General features: G+C 50.6%; 9 protein-coding genes across 9 annotated transcripts; 6 read left to right on the forward strand and 3 right to left on the reverse strand.

The window, feature by feature from the left end:
• VC83_03021 (uncharacterized protein) lies at positions 1 to 3,622 on the forward strand. Its single transcript, XM_024466670.1, has 2 exons — positions 1 to 2,461; positions 2,511 to 3,622. Exons 1-2 carry the CDS (start codon positions 143 to 145, stop codon positions 3,423 to 3,425), a joined length of 3,234 nt encoding a protein of 1,077 aa, XP_024325186.1. The 5' UTR covers positions 1 to 142; the 3' UTR covers positions 3,426 to 3,622.
• On the forward strand, positions 3,614 to 4,801 carry VC83_03022 (uncharacterized protein; the record flags this gene model as incomplete). The annotated part of the gene is made up of 2 exons (XM_024466671.1): positions 3,614 to 4,065; positions 4,187 to 4,801. The coding sequence occupies exons 1-2, from the start codon at positions 3,994 to 3,996 to the stop codon at positions 4,799 to 4,801; spliced, it is 687 nt and encodes a 228-aa protein (XP_024325184.1). The 5' UTR covers positions 3,614 to 3,993.
• Positions 4,802 to 4,805: 4 nt separating this feature from the next.
• On the reverse strand, positions 4,806 to 5,953 carry NHP2 (snoRNA-binding protein). The gene is made up of 2 exons (XM_024466672.1): positions 5,558 to 5,953; positions 4,806 to 5,488 (listed from the first exon to the last, which is right to left on the reverse strand). The coding sequence occupies exons 1-2, from the start codon at positions 5,853 to 5,855 to the stop codon at positions 5,118 to 5,120; spliced, it is 669 nt and encodes a 222-aa protein (XP_024325185.1). The 5' UTR covers positions 5,856 to 5,953; the 3' UTR covers positions 4,806 to 5,117.
• A 287-nt stretch (positions 5,954 to 6,240) lies between these two features.
• Positions 6,241 to 8,039, reverse strand: VC83_03024 (uncharacterized protein). The gene is made up of 2 exons (XM_024466673.1): positions 7,495 to 8,039; positions 6,241 to 7,440 (listed from the first exon to the last, which is right to left on the reverse strand). The coding sequence occupies exons 1-2, from the start codon at positions 7,690 to 7,692 to the stop codon at positions 6,757 to 6,759; spliced, it is 882 nt and encodes a 293-aa protein (XP_024325396.1). The 5' UTR covers positions 7,693 to 8,039; the 3' UTR covers positions 6,241 to 6,756.
• A 707-nt stretch (positions 8,040 to 8,746) lies between these two features.
• VC83_03025 (uncharacterized protein) lies at positions 8,747 to 9,323 on the reverse strand (the record flags this gene model as incomplete). The annotated part of the gene is made up of 2 exons (XM_024466674.1): positions 8,747 to 8,795; positions 9,172 to 9,323. 2 exons carry the CDS (start codon positions 9,321 to 9,323, stop codon positions 8,747 to 8,749), a joined length of 201 nt encoding a protein of 66 aa, XP_024325397.1.
• A 2,086-nt stretch (positions 9,324 to 11,409) lies between these two features.
• Positions 11,410 to 11,778, forward strand: VC83_03026 (uncharacterized protein; the record flags this gene model as incomplete). Its single annotated transcript, XM_024466675.1, has 1 exon — positions 11,410 to 11,778. One exon carries the CDS (start codon positions 11,410 to 11,412, stop codon positions 11,776 to 11,778), a length of 369 nt encoding a protein of 122 aa, XP_024325394.1.
• A 266-nt stretch (positions 11,779 to 12,044) lies between these two features.
• Positions 12,045 to 12,782, forward strand: VC83_03027 (uncharacterized protein; the record flags this gene model as incomplete). The annotated part of the gene is made up of 1 exon (XM_024466676.1): positions 12,045 to 12,782. One exon carries the CDS (start codon positions 12,045 to 12,047, stop codon positions 12,780 to 12,782), a length of 738 nt encoding a protein of 245 aa, XP_024325395.1.
• A 2,781-nt stretch (positions 12,783 to 15,563) lies between these two features.
• Positions 15,564 to 16,061, forward strand: VC83_03028 (uncharacterized protein; the record flags this gene model as incomplete). The annotated part of the gene is made up of 3 exons (XM_024466677.1): positions 15,564 to 15,807; positions 15,840 to 15,907; positions 15,960 to 16,061. The coding sequence occupies 3 exons, from the start codon at positions 15,564 to 15,566 to the stop codon at positions 16,059 to 16,061; spliced, it is 414 nt and encodes a 137-aa protein (XP_024325182.1).
• A 1,696-nt stretch (positions 16,062 to 17,757) lies between these two features.
• Positions 17,758 to 18,186, forward strand: VC83_03029 (uncharacterized protein; the record flags this gene model as incomplete). Its single annotated transcript, XM_024466678.1, has 2 exons — positions 17,758 to 17,992; positions 18,029 to 18,186. 2 exons carry the CDS (start codon positions 17,758 to 17,760, stop codon positions 18,184 to 18,186), a joined length of 393 nt encoding a protein of 130 aa, XP_024325183.1.
• Positions 18,187 to 20,373: the final 2,187 nt, after the last annotated feature.

Consider the following 20,373-nt stretch of genomic DNA (forward strand, 5'->3'; position numbering starts at 1 on the left):
CAGCGTTGTAAACAAACGAAGCAACGCAAACTCCAATAATCCAACCCACAACACACAGGAATAGCTCGCAAGCGAAATATACTGCATACCTTTCAGATATTGGCGTAGCTAAGGGTCATCGAGCGCCCGTTGCTTTTGCGCCATGCCTTCTTTCCGAGTGCCAGATTCATATTCTTCCAGCCCGCAGCCTTCAACACCAGAGAGGCGAAGGGATGGCGCATTTAATCCCTTTGGCGCCTCGAACCCTTCGACAACACCAGCTGGTCCTCCTCCCCCGTCGTCAGCAGGCTCCTTCACGCCAGTCGGTCCACCGCCTTCAAGCATGCTAGGGAGCTCTAGACTCGATTTTGGCGACAGCAACCAGCCCCTACAACCTCTCAATTTTGGCAGATCACCTGGTCCTCCTCAATTTGATAGCCCCGAACCATTACCCGCATTCAGCTCGTTTGGACAAGCTGCTGGGAACAAAAGATCTGGTCTTAGCAACGAATTCAGTGCTTCTGACCTTGGGATCGACCAAGACGCTGAATACACCTATGACGAAAGAAACAATGCATCTGAATATCAACTTGACGAAGGGGGCGATTATTCAATAGACGATATCTCGCGTATGGCTGATGAAATGGACGAAGACCGCTATGGAAACGAGCAAGACCTGCTTGGGTTCGACAATTCGTTTGCGGGATATGGGGCCAGGAATACCGGTTTTGGGCAGACCGGCTTTCGATCATCCGGATCTTTAGGGGGAGGCCCAAGCGACGAAATAGCAGACCTCCGCAGGTCCATTGAAGATTCTGGGCCGAACGGTCCTGAGCATTTCACGTTCGCACGCATAGCAAAGGTTTTCTATTCTCAAATGGATCCGCCTGAAATCCAAGAAGGAGACGATCTTGTTCTGAAATCGGAGGCCCTCATTGCGCGACTATATCGAGAAGGAATCAGAAGAAATGAGGATGAACAAGCGCACACTGAGGTGACTACGATTATTCCCACCGATATTTTGAAATTGTGGGATGATTACAACGAGCGAACAAAATCTCACAAGGCATCAGAATATCCAACTGCAATTGGACCTGGCCGAGGAGCAAAAGGTTTTGCCTATGCTTACTTTTTGAGCACCGTTCTCTTGAGTCTACATAATCCCTCGGAGGCAGAGGGTAAGCAAACACTGAAATCGGTCCCGCAAGTATTGCTGGAATGGATGGGCGAGCACCATGATCCGTACCCAAATCAGCTCTCGGTCATTTTAGGTTCAAGGCCTAGCCCTACCCATAACCGCTTGTTTTGGAATACAGTGGTTAATAGCCTTCTCCGAGGCCGTGTTGGCGGGGTAGTGAATGCCCTGCAAACCGCAGGATGGGAACATGCACGACAAGCTGTTGCCGATGTTAGGAACCCTGATTCGGGTGGGTACAGTGGCAGAGCCTTGATCAATGTTGAAAAGGTCACAGGAGACATGCTTGAAGTACTGTACCACTGCCCTGGAATACGAGAAGATTGGGAGACCACAAATAGCGAGTGGACATTGTTCCGCCTAAAGGCCAGTCAGGGATTGGAGAATCTCAGGAGATTTGCGGAAGGGAAAGACCAACCGGAAGAAGAGGAACCACCCGCATTTGAAGCTTCAAATTTCGGAATGTATTCCATGGCAAAATCATACACCGGAGCTGCTAGAAAGGCAGAGAGTCGAGTACCTTGGGAGGTTTATCAAAATCTCACATCCATGTACAATCTCATGCTTGGAGATGTCACCTCGATCGTTGAAAATGCTCAAGATTGGTGTGAGGCTACAGTTGGTCTCATGATCTGGTGGAGCCAACCTCAGAATGACCGTCGTGGTGCCCTTGGTCGTTCACACAGAAAACAGACCAAGGCACATTCCCCTTTAAGACAATTAACAGAAGCGTTCAACCTCGCGACTTCTGATTCTACAGACTTCCATGTCAATACTGCAGATATGATCGAGGTAGGATTAGCAGCTATATTCGAATCCGACGTTGAATCCGCGTTTGGAATCCTTGGGTCACTATCGTCCCCGGTTTCCTCAGCACTTGTCGAAGTTGCCTCTGTTACAGGTTGGCTACCGTCCACTGCAGCCCAGAACCGCGTTGGCATGAGCGATAGCCTTGATCAGGATGATATGGACCTTCTTGGGCTTAACCAGCTACCACCGCAACAATCTGAAGATACCAAAACCAAAATTCTGGTTGCTTATGCCGAAGCTCTCTACGAGCAAAGTCGGACTTTAGAATATACGGATAATAACAAGCCTAGGGTTGCCCGTGAAAGCTGGGAGGTTGCTATCGAGGTCCTTGCAAGATTGGACTCTGCTGAGCGCTCTGAAAAAGAGGTTGGTCGCCTGATTGGAGATTTGCCGCTCGAGGATGGCCCTACTGTCGACAAGCTCTGGAGACTCCTCAACGACATTGGAATGACCGTCCATTCCGAGAATGTGGCCGAGGTAAGACAAACTTCCCAACTATTGTATATCGATTTCTAATGATGTTTAGGAATACGCCAACTCTCTCAGTGACCATACGCACAAATATGGTGAAGCTATCTGGTATTATTCCTTGGCGCACAAGCAGAACAAGGTCAAGGATGTCCTCGACCTGCTTATTTCACTTTCACTACTTCACTCCGTGGCTTATCCACCGGAAAACGAACTAGACGATCACTTGCAACGCCTCATCTCCTCGCCAAAGGCCGCCTTAACCGAGATATCGCGACTCGACTATGAGGCTGCAAAACTAATCCACACGATGCTGAGCGGTTATGCAACGCTTCGACAATTCTACACTCTTCGTGATGAAGAAGTTCGCAGCTCTAGCGGACAAATCAAGCCGCTGGCACTTTCTACGAAGTCACAGGCTGCATCAGCCCTCATCGCCGTTATAACCAGCTCAGACGACAACATCAGAGGTGGACTGTACGACGAAGAACGTGGCGCCGTTGTTAGTGTCGATTTCTTACTTGCTTTACTCGGAGAATCCATGGTCTTCGTCAACCAGAAAGAGCGCCTCATCACCTCTTCTCAAATCGATTCTCTCTTGAAGGCAATCGAAGATCTGCAGACTGTTTCTGAACGTGTATATTCAGCATGCGACGAGTTCTTCCAGACCGTTGTTGCCTCGACCCAAGGGATGAAAGGGTCCACTCCCATGGATCTACTGAAAAAATCCACTTCTTCAATGAGTGGCACAAGCAGCTTCTCTATGGTCGGTAGTTCCATGATTGCTTCTCAACTACAGAAATCCATTGGAGGTAGCGGTGTTTTGGTGAAGGAGAACTTGCATAGGGGGTGGGATTGGCGAAAGGGTCTCACAGCAGGGATGACGAGTGGAGATGTATTAATGATATTGAGATATGGGCTGGCGAAGGAGTTGGCAAGATCATGTATTTTGGATGCCGATGGCCAGATATGAGAGCTGTAGTGTCCAGACGGATTAAGGGTGAGTATGCATGGATGGGCTGGCGTTGACTTTTGGGGACAGCACGGGAAATGGTATGCGGGAGTTAAAACGCGGCTCACGGGCCGAGACCTCGAATTAGTAGCATGTACATCACAGCTAAAAAGCTATTTAGTTGAAATTCCTCCTTTTAATAGAAGCTCTATTGCGCTCACTCTTCCGCGTATTTCTTGTCATGGTTCGATTATTTTCAAAACGTAGACCCCGGTTTTTGATATCTTCATAGGATATAAGAAAGTAGGATCACCATGCTATACGGCCATATTATGCGTCAGAATACGCCACTGAACTCATACCCAAGATCCTGAATGATTTGGGTAACTCTCTTGCTCCTCAATTGCAATGCTCCTATCTTGTCCTTAGTCCTATATAACGTGCAGCGTGGTGATGTCATCGGGGGCTTATTACATCAACCATATATATGACAAGTACAAGTCGATATAACATGTTCAATCCCTTCCAGCCTTAATCTCATCGAAAGAGCACAAAATATTGTTTTAAACTGCTCATTGTCCTAGCAATCATGTCGTTTATGGATAATGCACCAAACATAGAGGCGTCAACCCGCAACCCAGACCACCCAGGGGGTAAAAAGGTATATACCACCACCATTTCCTCTCTCTCTCTTCCCTCTCTACACATCAACTTCCAACACAACATCCCAACACCTTCACCACAAAATCCCATAATCGCAACACCCCTAACCAACCCCCCAGGTCCACGACACCCACGCCCCCCCCATCATCGAAAACCCCGGCTCTATCGCCTCCGACTCCCTCGCCGCCGAGTCCACCAACGCCCACGGCGCCTTCTCCCAAAACAAGAACGCAGAGCCCCTCGGCGTAACAGGCGCCCACTCCACATTCGCCAACAAAAACACCTCCGGCGCCGAGAAACTCCCGCCCACGCACCACGCCTCGTCGCGCGCTGACCCTACCATCTCCGCCGACGACTACACGCACAACAACAACAAGATGAATCTGCAGCCACAGCCCGCACCGGGGTATGATCGCGAGGACGAGCAGCTGCTGAAGGGGAATGCGGTCCCGGCCCCGGGGTATGTTGATCAGGTCCTAGAGGGCTCGGAGGGGAGTAGGCCGAAGGGGACGAATTTGACGGAGGTCCCGAGGGGAAAGAGGTTTGACGGGGGAGAGGGAGAGAATGCGAGTTTTAATGGGGAGATTGGGACGGGGATGGATCCGGCGAGGCAGGCGGAGCAGGGGATGAGGACGAGAGGGGCGCAGGGGGCGAGGGCGGGGGCGGCGGGGAGAAGAGGCGAGGGTGGTGGGGGAAGGGGGATGTATGATGATATTGGGGATGAGAATGCCTGAATTGGCCTGGGGAGATAGTTATTTGATGTAAGATGGAAAAAAGATGGAAAAAAAAAAATATTGTTTGCAAATGCGATTTTTTGGTCTTGGAACAGAATAGAGTATCAGAAACTCCCCAGCAATGCAGCTTGGTAACAATGATGTGGAATATCTTTTATAGCCATTTTTTATTTCCTGGCAGAACCCGTCCTCCCAACGCCGTATTGATATCCATGTATCTGGCTATGCAACTCTGCATATGATACAAGCACCCACGCAAAACTCTCCCTTCCAGCCGCGAAAAAAATCGTACCGAAACCCCACACAACACCCTCACCTAGACGCGCACATTCCTCGACTCCTTCTCCACCAGCTTGACCAGATCCTTATACACCTCAGCGAACTCGTCCTCGCCATCAATCTTCTCCTCCTTCTTGGCGCCCGTCCGCTTCTCCGACACCATGACGACGGATGTCGGCCTCTTGGTGTTGCCGGCGGCGCCGAGCTCCGCGCGCGAGTTCACGAAGATGTAGGGCACGTTGTGGTCCTCGCACAGAACGGGGATGTGGGAGATGACATCCATGGGCGAGATGTCAGCCGCGAGGATGACGACGCCGCAGCCGGTGACGTTGGCGGCGCCGGCGGGGGACTTGCGCAGGGACTTGACAACCTCCTTGACGCCTCTCTTGAGGGTCTTGTTCTTTGCGGCTGTTGGGAAGTTAGGTTGTGTTTCGATATTGAATTGTGGGAAGGGGGAATGGGGTGGATTGCACTTACCCTTCTTGACGCTCTTGAGCACCTTCTTTGCGACCTTGTCATCCGCCAGAGGGGCGGCGAAAGGTACCAAGGCACCGACAGGCTTGACGGCGAGCTCGGTATCCTCCTCGATGGTCTCGAGGCCCTCTTCCGCAGCTGGGGCGGCAGTCTCCATTAATTGCTCCTCGATAGCCTTCGCGACAGCATCACCATTGAGGGTGGACTTCTTGCCCTTCTTGGACTTCTTGACGCCGTCCTTGTCGCTGCGCTTTTCCTTCTTCTCCTTCTTCTCCTTCTTCTCGACGCGCTCTTTTCCCATCTTGTCGGTGGTTTTGTGTAGGTGGTGGGTGGTGGAGGGAGGGTTTGTTCGTTGGGGTGCGGTTTGAGTTTGGCTGGACCGACAACTTAAACTTCGAGGTTGTGGAGTGAATTTTCTTGTCTTGGGCCGGCTGGATTGGGGCTAGTTTGCGGTGTGGCGGGGAATAGTATTACCGACCGTTCCTCACTAGAATCGCTAAACTTGAAGGCGCGACCAACCGATGTCCAGTGATTTACTGTGCGTACATGGATGAAAATAAGTAAAATCAATACTGAAGAGTTCTCCTTCTTATTGGTGAGCATCGAGATCCCAAAAGTGGTATTTCTACAGATTATTTCGAAAATCACGATAAGTCACGTTAATTCACAAAAGTCAGGAGTGTATAGGTATAGTCTGGTAGACAGATTTTGATAGACAAGTCGCGCTATATTCTGCTCTTCTTCCTTTAGCTAAGATAGAGTAGTATGATTTGCAGCCCGCGTCCGTCACTGGCAGTATAGGGCCCCTTGCGCGCCCCCGTGCACCGTGTTCCCTCTTGTCCACGCATGCGCTTTCTTTCATCAGCGGCGCATGCCACTCTGTGCATTCCGCAACCCTCCCCTCATGCTTGGCCCGCCAGCCCCATTGGCAGCTGGCGGGTGCATGTACTTGGTAACGCAATAGCGAACTATGTTGCCGCGGATTCGGCTTCGTGATGGGCGTCAAAGACCGGCTTTAACGCCTGGTTAAACTTTCGGATCTGTCAAGTGCGCTCTTCTCCTTAAAAGAATGCTTAGGGGAGCTGCATCTTGGTCCTGTAGTCCTGGGGGTTGAGAAAGTCCCTTGCTGCGCTGCTCGCTCCGTCCCGATTAAGATACATGGGATGGCATGCGAGTTTGCGGCAAGTCTCAGCAGTGGTTGTCTATCGGCGGACGACGATGCCCTGGCGGCGGGCAGAGGAGGGTACCTCGTCGTCATCGGAGGAGGAGCAGCAGGAGTCCTCGTCGCTGTAGCCGCAGCGGGAGCCACCGCAGTCAAGCTTAATCCTGTCGCCAGTGCGGGTGATACCGTAGCGTTCACATGAGCACTGGGAGCTGTTGGAGTAGTCTGAGAGACCGCTGGAGACGGACGATGGGCTGGAAGAGTCTGAGCGAGAGCTGAGCGACGAGCCGACCGACGAGGGCGGTGTGCTGGAGTACTCGTAGTCGTCGAATGTGGACTCGGAAAAGCGGGAGGTGAGCTCCTCAATGGTGGTTGGGTTCATGGAACCGTACTCGGCCTCGAGGATGTGCTTTGTCGCGTGCGGTGAGCAAGGCTTTGGCGACTGGATCTGCGAGATGGAGAGTGGGCGGCCCTTTGGGATGTCGGCAGTGAGGGCGCGGGACTCGCGGCGGGACGAGGGTGGGTGTCTGCTGGAGCTCGAGTGCTTGGAGGAGGAGTTGGACTTTGAGGAGGAGGACTTGGATGATGAGGACTTGGAAGAAGACTTGGAAGACTTGGATTTGTCGGATGCAACATCGAGGATGTTCAGGATGCGACCGGTGGTTGGCTCGGTGGTGGAGTCTTCACCTGGGTTATGGGAGACATGGTAGCCATCGATAATGTACTTGGGAGGGTGTTAGTATGGTGGAAGCCAAATTAGACACGAGTTTCAACTTACGTAGTACCAGTATCGTTGACCAGACTGGAGCAGAGAACCTTGGAACTTGAATGTACCTTTCCATGCGCCGGACTTTGAGGAGTTCCTGTCCTTAGCAAGGGGAAGTTGGCCTGCGTAATTGTCCCATGACCCGAGAAGGTGGACTGTCTTGACAGTTGAGGAAGTGCGGAGATGGAAGCTGAGTTGAATAGCGGACATATTGACGATTTTCGAGATGCGTTAAAATGTGGATATATTTGATAAGCGTTCGGCTTAAATTTGAATGAGCAAGAAGAGCTAGTTATTAGAGTATATGGACGAGAGGCTTTGTGAGGATATAAATTAGAGGGTAGTTGACCAGCAACTGTAAGAATGAATATTAAGTAAAAAGAAGTTGTAGATTTGGAAGAGCACAGCTCTGAAGTATAACAAAAAGGACGAAAAAAGGACAACGGATTATTAGAAACTAGCTCTTGAGAATTGAGTGCTTGCTGAAGAAGAAAAAGAAGAAGAAGAAGAAGAAGAAGAGACGGCGGCTGTGGCCTCTTATGGTTCGGCCATCTTACCTTGGGACGACCTGGATAGATTGAAGATTGACTGGTGGTGTTGGTTGTGAGGTGGGTTGGTGGGTTTTGATCATGGCCAACCGGGTAGTGGATTCTGATTGGCTGATACGGCTGACTTATGGGCCACCTGCACGTCCGGCGCGTAGGCACAGTGAATCGCTGTGAGTCGCTGGGAATCGCTGGGAATCGCTAGGAATCGCTGGGAATCGCTGGGAATCGCCGGGAGCCAACATGTTTTGGGCGACCGGCGACTAGAACCCTGACGACGGCGACCACTCACACCGACGAAGATGCTCAATTGTTTCTCACCGGGGTCGGTTCGGCACCCACCTGTCCAATCGCCACGGTGAGGACCACATGCGGGCGACGGATAATAGACATCCATGTATCCATGTCCTACGGAACTTGCGGTGGGATCATCGCTCAATGAACAATGACCTGGGATTCGGAGTGACAGCGAAGGGTCCTATCACTTTATGGCCATTCTGGCCATTCTGGCCTTTCTACTTTCTGGCCTTTCTGGCCTTTCTGGCCTTTCTGGCCTCTTCAACGCAATCTTCTTGACGACATCCCGTCGGCACTTGTGATATGCATCTCATCGTCTTGATGACCCGTGTGAGCGCTTGGGAAAACACCCCATGGCTGAACAGCCAGCATCTTCGCTGTTATCGTGCCTAAGTCAGATGCTGCTTGCGATAGCGACCCCGCTAAGCTAGGCCGCTGACTGGGCCGCCGGTCTGGAAAACATCGACGACGCTGCGGTCTGTGAGTGGTTGATGTGTCAGAGGTTTGTCAATGGGGGACATGCAGATGCACCCGTGGACACGAACTCTATATCCCGTGTTCTATATTTTCGGTTCCTTGATCTGTCCGATGCCGTGTTAAGTCCCGTGCAGAATCGATCTTTCTATTTGTGGTCATCCTTGTCTTATGTCTTCAGCACGTGTAACGAATAGGTATGAGTGTCAGTTGCTGATCAGTCTGCTGGAGAATCGATCCATCCATTTGCGGACATCTTTGCCATATGTTTTCAACAAGCCTGCACTGACAACGTAGAAGAAGAATTTTACGTGACAATAGACCCCTGCAACCCGTCCAGACCATCACAACACTAGAATCGGGTGCTTCTCACCAGCAGAACTTCTGTCCGCAGCTGTCGTAGCAGCCCAAGCTGCAGTAACAGATTTGTGGGTTGTCATCAGCCTCGGCGTGCGGCACGGCGTTCGCGAGCGTGGTGCTGGTGAGGAGCAGAGCGACTGCGGTCATGAGAGTGGTGAACTTCATGGTGATCTTGATGCGGCTATTGGTTAATACTACTTCGGTTGATGCGGCTATGCAGCTAACTTCCAGGATAGGTGTAAAAGTGATTTTAACAACGCTTTTTGAGGCGATTTGTATGAATCTGTTAATGATAAAGTGCTGTAGAGGATAATCAGAATTTCACCATCATGTTAACAGACTGATGCTTTATATCATAATCCAAACTTCTCAAAGGATTGGCAGTGCATATCCAGAAAGGTCCGAAGTAAGCTTATGTGCCACCCTCACCGCTCTATCAACACGGAAATATAATAAAAACATACAAGGCCGTTTAGGCGGTTCTCCCGAGGATAAACTCTCTCTGGAGTGAGATCAGCACTACCCAAACTAGCTCATTCCACTCCTGGACCACATCATAAGAATTCTGTGGGGTGCGCATCTTGGCTTGGTGAGGCCAAGACGATATTATCTCGCTGAAAGAAGCGTTTGGAGCCAGGATCAAATCCCTTGCCACACCTTAATTACCACACAACTCGTGGCGGCGTAAGCCTCCCAAATCGGTTGGAGTAGACCAAACGGATGGAATAAGAGCAGTATTTATGCTTTATCTAGCTTTCAAAGGATTTGCTTTGCATAAGTATGTGGTGGGGTCTGCCTGTCTTTGCTTTATCATATCTGCGATACGACGATGACCACCTCCCATCAGCCAGATATCTCAGCCAGTTATCTCTCTCACGCCCTGTTTCAGTCCCTGAATCAGCTTGAGATAGCCATCAGCCAAGGTCGTGACTGCAGGGTAGTCGTTCGGTCCTATTGCGCGACTCACAGCCACGATTTTCCGGGTCCAGGCCCGACTGAGTAGTGTCGTGTATCATGGCCTCATATACCCCCCCCTTAGGATCATGTTAAGTTAGGCATAAGGCGTTTTGGTATCTATACTCGGGTCCCTAGAAATATGGTCAGCTGAGCCATTTGGAGGCGGGATGAAGCTGTCGAGGCATTGGTCGGAGATTTTTCCAAGTATTAAGCGTAAGTAAGCGGATCCGATGGAAGCAACTGGAGGATTATGATGATAGGATTAATGTCCTTTGTGCTCTAGATACAAGCTATAAGAATGATGGTATCAAATGTGACCTACATGGAACCATGTCTCCATCATACTCTGTTCTTCACACACATATGATGGATATCAAAAACGGACCAATGAAAAATAACCCTAGGACAGTTCGTGTTCACTGGTGATATACAGGCACGATAAAATACAAAATATTTTCTTTACGATACGGCGACATCTGATTTTAATAATGAGTCACTGCGACTCAAAATGTGGTGCTCTTCAGGACCCTTTGTTGGATGATGTGGAATCAAGCGACAAGCGGTGGTCTATTAAGACTTTTGGCATCCCCCATTTCATCTCGCTGTAACATCAATAATTCACTGGAGCCATCTCACCCACCTTTCAACAAGGAACTTGACGATGAAGCCAGAACACAAACATGCAGATGCGGTTGTTCGCACCTGTGCAGATCATCGACTGGACTTCGGCCTTGTCATGGTCCATTCTCGTCCCTATGTCACGGAAGCCGTCCAAGACTCGCTCCAAACAACCTTCGAGATCTCACCAGCATCAGGGCTTGGTGAAATGGATTGCCTACCTGCAGAACTGATGACAATGGTTCTCAAAAACTTGGACATTCTCTCATATTTTCGATTTCGTCGAGTTAATCGATACGCTCGCATCCTGTCAACATCGCCACAAGAATATCAGCTGGTTGCCAAATATGGGGTGGAGGGACTGAGAGCCCTACTACGCAGTGACTGTGCTCGTAGATTCACTATCATGGATCTATACCGCCTCCTTACCACCCAAAGCTGTGCTCTATGCGGAAAGTTTGGGGGCTACCTCTTCCTCTTGACAGCCACACGGTGCTGCTTTCCCTGTCTCCAAGCCTCACCAAATCTGCGTGTCATATCTACCACCAATTTTGCTCATAGGGCGGGGATATCTACGTACAAGCTAAGTGTGTTATATCGGTCAACATTGCGAACTGTGTCTGGCTATTATTCCATTTCAGGCGCACGAGCTAAACGGCCCAAAAAACTGATACTCATGGCGGAGGCTATCGCAGCACTGGACTCGCAGGGCGTCCTCAAGGAGTATTCGATCGGCAATCTATTGAGACGATATGAGGATGAGGAATACGAGCAACGTTTTATGGCAACTACTCCATTTCCATGGTACAACACGAGTACGGGCAAGGCAGAGCATGGTCTCAGCTGCAAAGGGTGTCATGTTCGTGTTACGACAGAACGTAAAGACTTTGATAATCATTCGGCGCTTTCTTCAGCGGAATTCCTGTCTCATTTTGCAACTTGCGTTGAAGCGTGGGATATATGGGCTAAGAGCCAGCAGGGGACGGTGCCTGTTGAGGACTCTGAGTTTGTACGTCGCGGTGGATTTTTTATCGGGAAGCAGTGACTGGCTGATGTCTGGTTGCCTTTTGCGCACGGCGAATATTTACTCTAGTATTAACATGGTCCAAGGATGTGACTGGTCTTCACAAACCAAAGAGAGTCCAAAAAGCATGGTCGTTCAGCGGTTCTCATCCATGTCATAAGACATGAATGGATGGAAACCAACAGCGCGTATATTTGCATATTTATTAGTTTTATGGAGACGCTGTCTACAAATCGTCCTTTTTAGACAATAATTAAACTTTATAACAACAAAAGCTTTCCTTTCTCATGATATTTAACAATGACAATGGCGTCTCCTCGCATCATGATGGACTTCTCCACGAATGGAAGGGACCACTGTTACTTCTGCATCCTGGCAGGAACCAACGTCAAATACATCTCGATGGGGAATCATTAATGGACATGCCGTTGGACTTCCAGAACATCATCTGTTCTGGAAGTCCAACGGCATGTCCATACGACAAGGACGACTGGAACTCAGCGTATATCTCCCGCAACGCGGTCACTGGCGAACTGGAACCGGCGCTGTCTCAAACTACGCTACCTAGAGTGCAAGCAGTCTGGCATCTAAAGATGATCAACTTTTTAGACCTCGAGAGGACTAAACTACTCAGCTCGCTAGCTCAAGAGTGCAAATGGAAGCAAGCTACGACGGGAGATGAAGCCGGGGACCAGAAACCTATGATAGCGAAGATGGCTCGATTCCCCTGGGAAATCCAATATATCGAGGCAGAGACGCGTATCTACCAGCTCTTGCAGCCGCTGGGGATTACACCAACGTTCCTCGGGCACATCCACGAGGCGGGCAGAGTCATCGGGTTCCTCCTCGAGAAAGTCGAGGGTCGTTCTGCCAACATCGGCGATCTGGAAATCTGCAAAGCGGCCTTGCAGCATCTTCAGGATCAGCGGATTCTGCATGGCTTGCACTTGAGCCCCTTGAGCCACAACTTTCAATGGGGTGAGCTAGGAAAATCCGATTTTCACCAGCCAAATTGGAGAAATTAGAGAAATTTGGAGACGCGAAGTCACGTGAAATCGTTTGTCAGCCACAATCCCGAGCGACCACCTTCCTCTTGAGGATCTCAGAGGTGTCAAATAATGTCGAATAGGGGCCGATGGAGAGTCGAGACTCGTATAGCTGACATGGTAAGTGATGGGGATGTGACTCTGATGTCTGTCTGGTCAACAGTTCAGGGTTTGAGACGGCGCAATTCATAAGCAGCGGAAGGAGCGATCAAGACGTACCATACACTTCAAGTGGCAGGAGCATTCAAGACGTACCTTCCATTCACATCATAGCAACGTCACAGTGTGAGCAAACACATGAGCAAACAACCGTAGGGACTATTCCATTAGAATATTGATATTCATACTCTGAGACCTACCAAGCTCCAACACTCTCTTTCTGTCCCACCAATACTCTCCTTCAAGCGCCGACACGTCGAAGGGGTGTTGAAAGGGCCGGCGTCTTGGGGGTCGTGGAGAGGGCAGTGTAGCAGCGTGGTTTTGGTGTGCCCGCAGGAATAGGTTGTTGTGGGTTTGTTGCACATTGTTGCGGTGGTGTTGGTGTGTTGTGGGGATCTGTGGTTGTTGTCAGCAGGTGCAAGGGTAATGCGGGTGGATAGGGGTTTCTGGAGAGGAAGATACCATCCATGGTGGTGGGAAGGAGGTGTATTTATGCAGCGCTGGAGGAGATGGATGAATAGATAGGTAGGTTTGGTTTCAGTATGTTGTTTTGTTCTTGGTGTTGATAGTAGTCCTGTTCGAACAATGTCGGTTTGTCTTTGAGGATAGTGGTCCTGTTCAGGAATGTTAGAGAAGTCATTATGGTCCCTTATTCATGCGGAAGTCTGCAACTTGTGAATGGTATCTTACAAAGACATTGTGTCTCAACCCATTCTTTATGCTCCGTGGCAGACAGTGCCCGACACAGACATTGTATCAGAATCTTCTTTGTGCTCTCGCAGCAGTCTGCGGATAGTGAGTGACGTCCTCCACACCAAGCAGCGCTCAATGATCCATCGCGTTGGGGATATTCACGGCCATACAATTGATTTCCTGGCCCAAAAAGAAGGTTCACCTCTCTACCAATCGCAAATATCAAGGCGAAGCAATAGATGAACAAAAGAAAGAAGAAGGCCGCGTGTGTATAGCTACATACAAAACATCAAGAGGTCAAAAGGTCAAAAGGCTAAAAAAGCAAAAGACTCATCAGATCTCTTTGGATCTGATGAGGAGAAAATCACTTGATTTTACTTTTTGATGTTTGTGAGAAGAGATATTTTATTTATTGATTATGATTTGTCGTTTGTTTGTTGTTGTCGGGAGTCGAATTGGTGACCTTCTTTATTCATCTCCTTGCCCTGGCCAGATTGTCCTGACAGTGGTTCTTCCACTGCGCCACTGTGCCGCTTGATTTAAAGATTGATAAAGTTGACTTATAAAGGTAGGTCGGGTCGGGGTGGGATGGAGATGGGGATGGGCAGCTGTTTTTGGCCGAGTTTCCCCTGCTCCTGGGTTTCTTGAGAACTCGAGTTTCCTTTGTGTTATTCCTTTGTGTTATTTATATTTTATATGAATAACAGCTTCCTCGCCATCTTTCACTATTGCCACAACAGAGTCTATTGTCGAAACAAGTCTACAATGGAGTCTCATTTTCAAACGCCTCCCAAATTAACCTTCCATCACTATCTTCAGTATAATAACCCCCTCTTTTCCTTCCTCCAGACTCCCATTCCTCATACAACAATTCCTCACTCACGCCGACACAACCACATGCATCACAACTCCACCACCAACTACCAATAACAACAACCACAACAACCACAACGACCACACCCATCACAACTAAACCACCACCACCACCACCACCGACACCATGTGCCTCATCCTCTCAACCTCCCACCTCTGCTGTGAAGTTTGGGCTTGATAGGGAGTTTGGGGAGAAAGGGACCAAGGTCCCGAAGAAGAAGATGAGAGACGCGGGAGACGTCTGGTTAATGACTAAAATGTAGTGTTTTTTGAAAGAGGAGGACTAATACCCTGGCGTAAGCGATGACTATATATCCATTTCCACGATACCCTTCTCGATCTGGATGATCGCGTGAGAGGGTTCTTATTTTTATTTTATCTTTTCCTTCTTTCTCTCGTCGCCTCGACTGAGGGAGTGAGGTTTGGGTTGGCGGAGGTTTGGATAGATTGTTACATGAATGAAACGAAACGAATGTAGAGGTGAAAAGACGAGAAGGGATAGAGGGTAGATCATAGATCATAGATAATAGGTGTGGATCCTGACACTTGACATTGTCCCATAAGTGAATATGATGAAGAGATCCAAACAAACGTGTCCTAGCCACTAAGCGTAAGGAAAATACTCACCTCATCCTGCCAGACTGACAGTGAGCCCAGAACATAGCAAAGGGTATTGACAGCAACAAACCAGACAAAACTCGACCTCAACGGCCCGCCCCGGACATCATGTGGAGCTTGTGGATACCTTAACTCACAACGGAAGCCTTTCGGCCTGGACCGCTCTCAAGCTTGTCAATTCGCCACCCTCGAGCCGTCCCTCAGCCCACATCGCGCAACCTGCCAGAATCGATCATTCAGCCATAGATACTCCTCCAGACTCCATGGTCAAATCAGGACACGGACCATCGTTCATCGACGCGGCGACTTCAGCTTCGCGATCCTTCCAAGGCGTCAACCCTTTTTGACGTCCCCGCGATCCTTTTGCCACAATGATGAAGCCTGTTTTGACGTCCCTGCGATCCTATCGCCACAACGATGAAGCCTATTTTGACGTTCTCGCGATCCTTTCACCCCCTTAACGGCCCGACAACCAAAGCACGAGGGACAACAAATGCCGCGCTGAGGTTCCACAAACCTCCCATCCTCCTAGCCACGATCCTCCACGCAGATGGGTGTGTGCGGCATTTCCACGCCGTGGCTGTGAAATATCGTGGCTATGGAGGATCGTGGCTGGAGGGATCGTTGAAGGGTTCCGTGGCTGGAGACTTCTCGGCCAACGGTGGTCTGGACCACGGAAGGTGACAGTGACAGGTGCCACGGGCGCGAAAGGGAGTGTGCGTGCCGTCTGGGGTGGTTCTATCTGGACTGAAGGAGCTCTGGTAGGATCAGTTGTGCAACCGTAACGATGCAATCCTTCTGACCGGTTGTAAGGCTGATGACATCACCATCCAGGGCAGTGTCGACGTGCAGTATGGCTGCATACAGCGCGGCCACGCCGGTGATCTAGACCCGTGGCTCACGCATGCGGCGTAAAATTGACGGCGCGGGTCACCGACGGCAGGATCACGGCGCGGCGGTGGTGGGGGGTTCGGTGTGTGCGAGATGATGTGAGGGGGAGTGAGGTTTGCACGTGCGGGGTGAAGAGGAGGGGGTTGAGGAGACCGGTGAGGAGGGGTGGTGATGACGGTGTCTGTTTTGAGAAGGGACGAGCGGGAGAACTGGGAAACTGGGCAGTGTAGGTAGAGAGAGTACAGACTCACAGTGGGATATCTCTGGGGAACTTATCGAACTATCGATACGCGGTGAGACTGGAGGTATAACGAGCCGATTAATGCTGCCGCAGCACGCACTCTAGGTAGCCAGCCATATCGAACTATCGATACCAGCCACAAGCAGCGATAAGATGGGAAATGGCGCATCAATCCGTCGGTTGAGAGGTTATCGATGGGAAATGGTGGAATTGTGCATGGGGCAAGATCACGACACGGCGACGCCGAGCCGCCGGCGCGGCTATTTGCCAGGGCTGTGCGAGAGGCAGACTGGTGCCTGGGTCGGGGGTGCTGGATTGGGATTAGGGCGGGGATTCGTTGGGAGGGAGTGGGATGAGTGGAGGGAGAGAGAAGCAGGCGAGTGGAGTAGGGTATTCTTGGGATCTCGGGATGCCATCAAGGTAGCACCACGGAATATTTCGGTGAGTGAGGGTGCTATGACTTGTCTCGGGACTGGCATATGTTTTGTCTCAGAGGTTGTCACTAACTAGACGTGTCACTGGACTCACCGCACGACTTTCCACGACTTTCAACGACATACTGCTCTGCTTACTCAGCCCGCGCTACTAAAGGCTATTGCATAGCACAGCCTCGCGCTTAACCTCAACTGCTGGCTGACATCGGACTCGCCTGCTCTCTTTGCTCCCCGGCTCACCTTTCCTACCTGCCCTAGAGTGCTGCGGCGACCCCTAAAAAGCAGATATATGCCGAAAAGAGCCTCCACAATCGGACGCCGGCCGACGAAGCTGCTGTTTCGAAGCACCGCTTTCCCAATGGAGCTCCATTCTTCAATGCAACACGGGGGAAGCTCACCGACTCACCAGAATCCATCCCAGTATTCCTAAGCCACAAGGGTTCCCCAAGGGATCTATTCCCATGTCAAATCTAAGCCTGGCCGCAGAGCTGAGGCCCTCCCGTGACACTTTCGTCCGAACTACCCGCATTGCCGCATTGCCGCATTGCAGATAGCTGGCACTTGCCTGCGCTGGTGCTCCACCATGAATCCCATCGACTCATTTTAGCATCTCCGGACGGACTGTTGAGGCCATGAAAAGCTGCATTGCATGCAGTGATCCCCGTCATGCATACTCCATGCATGCCATATTCCATACCTTCGCCCACTGCTGGTGCTGCTGCCTTATGCCATGAATAGGCCAAGGCTGCCATAAGCCTGCAGTCCTTAGTCGGCGAGTATAAGGCAGTCATGCTCCCTCGCAGATGGTGACTCTTTTTGGTTTGCCTTCTACCGTCATCTAGATTTCCATTCCGTCGTGCCTGTTCGTCGTCGTTGTTCTTATATTTCTCGCCTTGCGTTCCTTTTGTCCTTGGTCATCCAGAACCATTACCTGTATAATTTTCTTCGAGAATCACCGTCGAGCTCCAAAAACCTCGCTCAATTCTCATCGTCGCCTGATATTCTCAAACCACAAAACCTCAAATCCACTCTCACGCCCGTCATCATGTGTTACCGTCTCGTCGAGCGCTTCTCCGTCTGCCGCTGTGTCTACTACGAGCACAGCATCGACATGTGCGCTGCCGCCAACCAGCATGGCCACCGCATACAAGAGAAGACCATTCTCGTCGGCTACCTGTGCGGGCATCACTCCGACCAAGACACGCACCAGTCGAGCAGCTTCACCACCGGCTTCACAGACTCGGCCTACGCCAGCCGCGACTCCCACCACCGCTCGCCGCGTCACCACCGCAGATGATGGGTCCTGTCTTCCGTAGCCGGCGCGGCCGCCTGGCGCTCCTTCCCCCTCGCGCTGTTCGAGCTCAAAGCCTGGGCCGTCTACCTCTTCTCCTTCCGTCGCCGACACTCCAGCGTGCCGCCCTCGGGCCTGACGCGCTTGTTTGCCCCGTACCACGTGCCGGCTTCTATGCCATAGTCATGAGTGTTGCTGGCGTGTCGACGGTGGGGTGTATGGTACGATGGATGGCCTATTTCTTTGCTCGAGTTATCCTTTCAGAAGTCCTATCATGGATGGCGCCGCCAGGTTCGCCGCCACAGAAGACATACATGGAATGTTACGCATTGAGACAAAACACGTTAGAGACGAAACGCAAAACAACGCGCATGAGTAGTACTACTATGAGTACTACTACATGGGGCCTACTAGTGCCCACGACCACGGCCACGACCTATGATATCTGATCACGCGTCACGACAGTTCTTTCTTCAGTTCACTACTACGGACCCACGCAACATAGCGGCAGGAGGGAATGGCGTTCTGGATTTTATCTTCTCCGCCTCCTCCTTCTGTCCGCTTCTCGCGTGCGGTCCTCACCTTTTTTTATATCCCTTTTTCATGTGCGTTCATGTCTTGATGACTCTGTTACGGATGGATGTATAACCCTTACTCTTACAGGGGAAGACGGGGCTGGGAACTACGGGCATATGCGGCGTCTTTTTTTGGTCCTTCGTCTGCACTTCTTTTTAAAGACTTCTGACTAACGTTACCCATTTTATTTCTACCCCTTCCACACGAGAGACGCTTTTGGGCCGTTTCCTCGTTATTTGTTCTTCTATTTTTGGGTTTTTACATCGTCAGCGTTTTTGGTTTTTGCCAGGAGCGAGAGAGAGCTATCATGCCATAATGTTTTTTGTTTTATTTGTTCCCCTCACACAACACCTCCTCTCATCACAGCCTCCGAGAGGCCTCGACGATTGGAAAAAAACACACACACCGTCTTGCGCGAGCAAAAAAAGAAGGGCAACTGCGTTGCTCGATCCTGTATTGTTACTGTTTAATTTCCCCCAGGTGGCTCAGGAAGTCCCGTTGTTTTAGATAGACACGCGCGTGTGTACTGCCGTGGCTCCGTCAGATTGACTCCGTACGAGGGCATAGCACGGTTGGCTCCCACATGGCTCATGGGGCGTGGGGGGGAGTTGGTGGTGGAAGGGTGTGGAGGGGGTTGGGGTTGGGAATGCATGCTTGGTTTTTCCCCTGCGGGGAGGCTGGGTTTTCCTTGCGCTTTTGTTTGCGCTGCTGCTGCTGCGAGTATGCGTTGTTGTCGTTGTCACCTTGCAACTTCTCGGTTCCCTTCCCTCGCTCGGTCGGGGGAGGGGGTGGCCAGTTACTGCTAGCGGTATCTGACTCCTAGGCACACGGGATGGCTTGCCTTCTTGTGTGCTTTGATAGGGAGAGGAGGGTGGTTAGCCTACTGAGTAGGCTGGCAGCTGACAGCATCGTCGCATGCATGCATAGCCTGGCTGCTGTGCATGTATATGACTCACCGGCTCTGGATGGGGATAACTGTGACTCTGTCATCACGAGCCATTCTTCTTGCACCGCGAGCTTTGGGGGACTGACTGGTTTGGTTCTGTGAAGGGCGCGATAGGAGGGATGGTGGGGGGATGGAGGACTTGATGGATCTCTGGGGGTGGGTGGGGGTGGAGTAGCTAGCAGGCAGTGGGTGAATGGAAGAAACTGTACAATCTCATGGATTATTTGTGGTTGGTGTTTGTGACGCGTTTCTTCTGTTGTGATGCTTGCTTCTCAATAGTATGACAGGAGTCGTAACGTCTTATGTAGGGGTCGCCAAGTCCAGCAGCAGCAGGGGCCAAGTCCAGCAGCAGGGAGACACCCTGGCATTGTGGCTCAACGAGGTCCGTTTTGCGACAAAATGCTTTTAAGTTCAGCGGCTATGCGCAAATCTGCGCCAAAAGGTCCGGATTTACGCAAAACTGAGAGAGAGAGGCGCTAGGCCCCTGAAAATTAAATATTAATTGAATATTAACTGATTCTGAATAGATTCTAAACTACCTCTAGAAGCTCTAGGCGCCTCATAATTGAATAAGAATCGACTATGAAAGGCCTCTAAATAGATTCCGTACTGGCTCCTCCAAATAGCGTGCGTACGAGTAGACGTCGAACTGGTCCCAAACCGGTTCCTAATTCGTTTTGGGCATATTCATCAAGAAGGGGTCGAATTTGCGCTGAAATGGAACTGGGTGGCAACTAGTTACGAACCAGCCATCCCCTAAAGGCTTCGTTTTTCACAATACCATCTCTACGCCCCAAGACCTCTGTAATAAACAGTATAGGGAAACCTATTCTCTATCTACCAATCTA

The sequence above is a fragment of the Pseudogymnoascus destructans genome (genome assembly GCF_001641265.1).
Source record: "Pseudogymnoascus destructans isolate 20631-21 unplaced genomic scaffold scaffold_7, whole genome shotgun sequence".
NCBI classification, from domain to species: Eukaryota; Fungi; Ascomycota; class Leotiomycetes; order Thelebolales; family Thelebolaceae; genus Pseudogymnoascus; species Pseudogymnoascus destructans.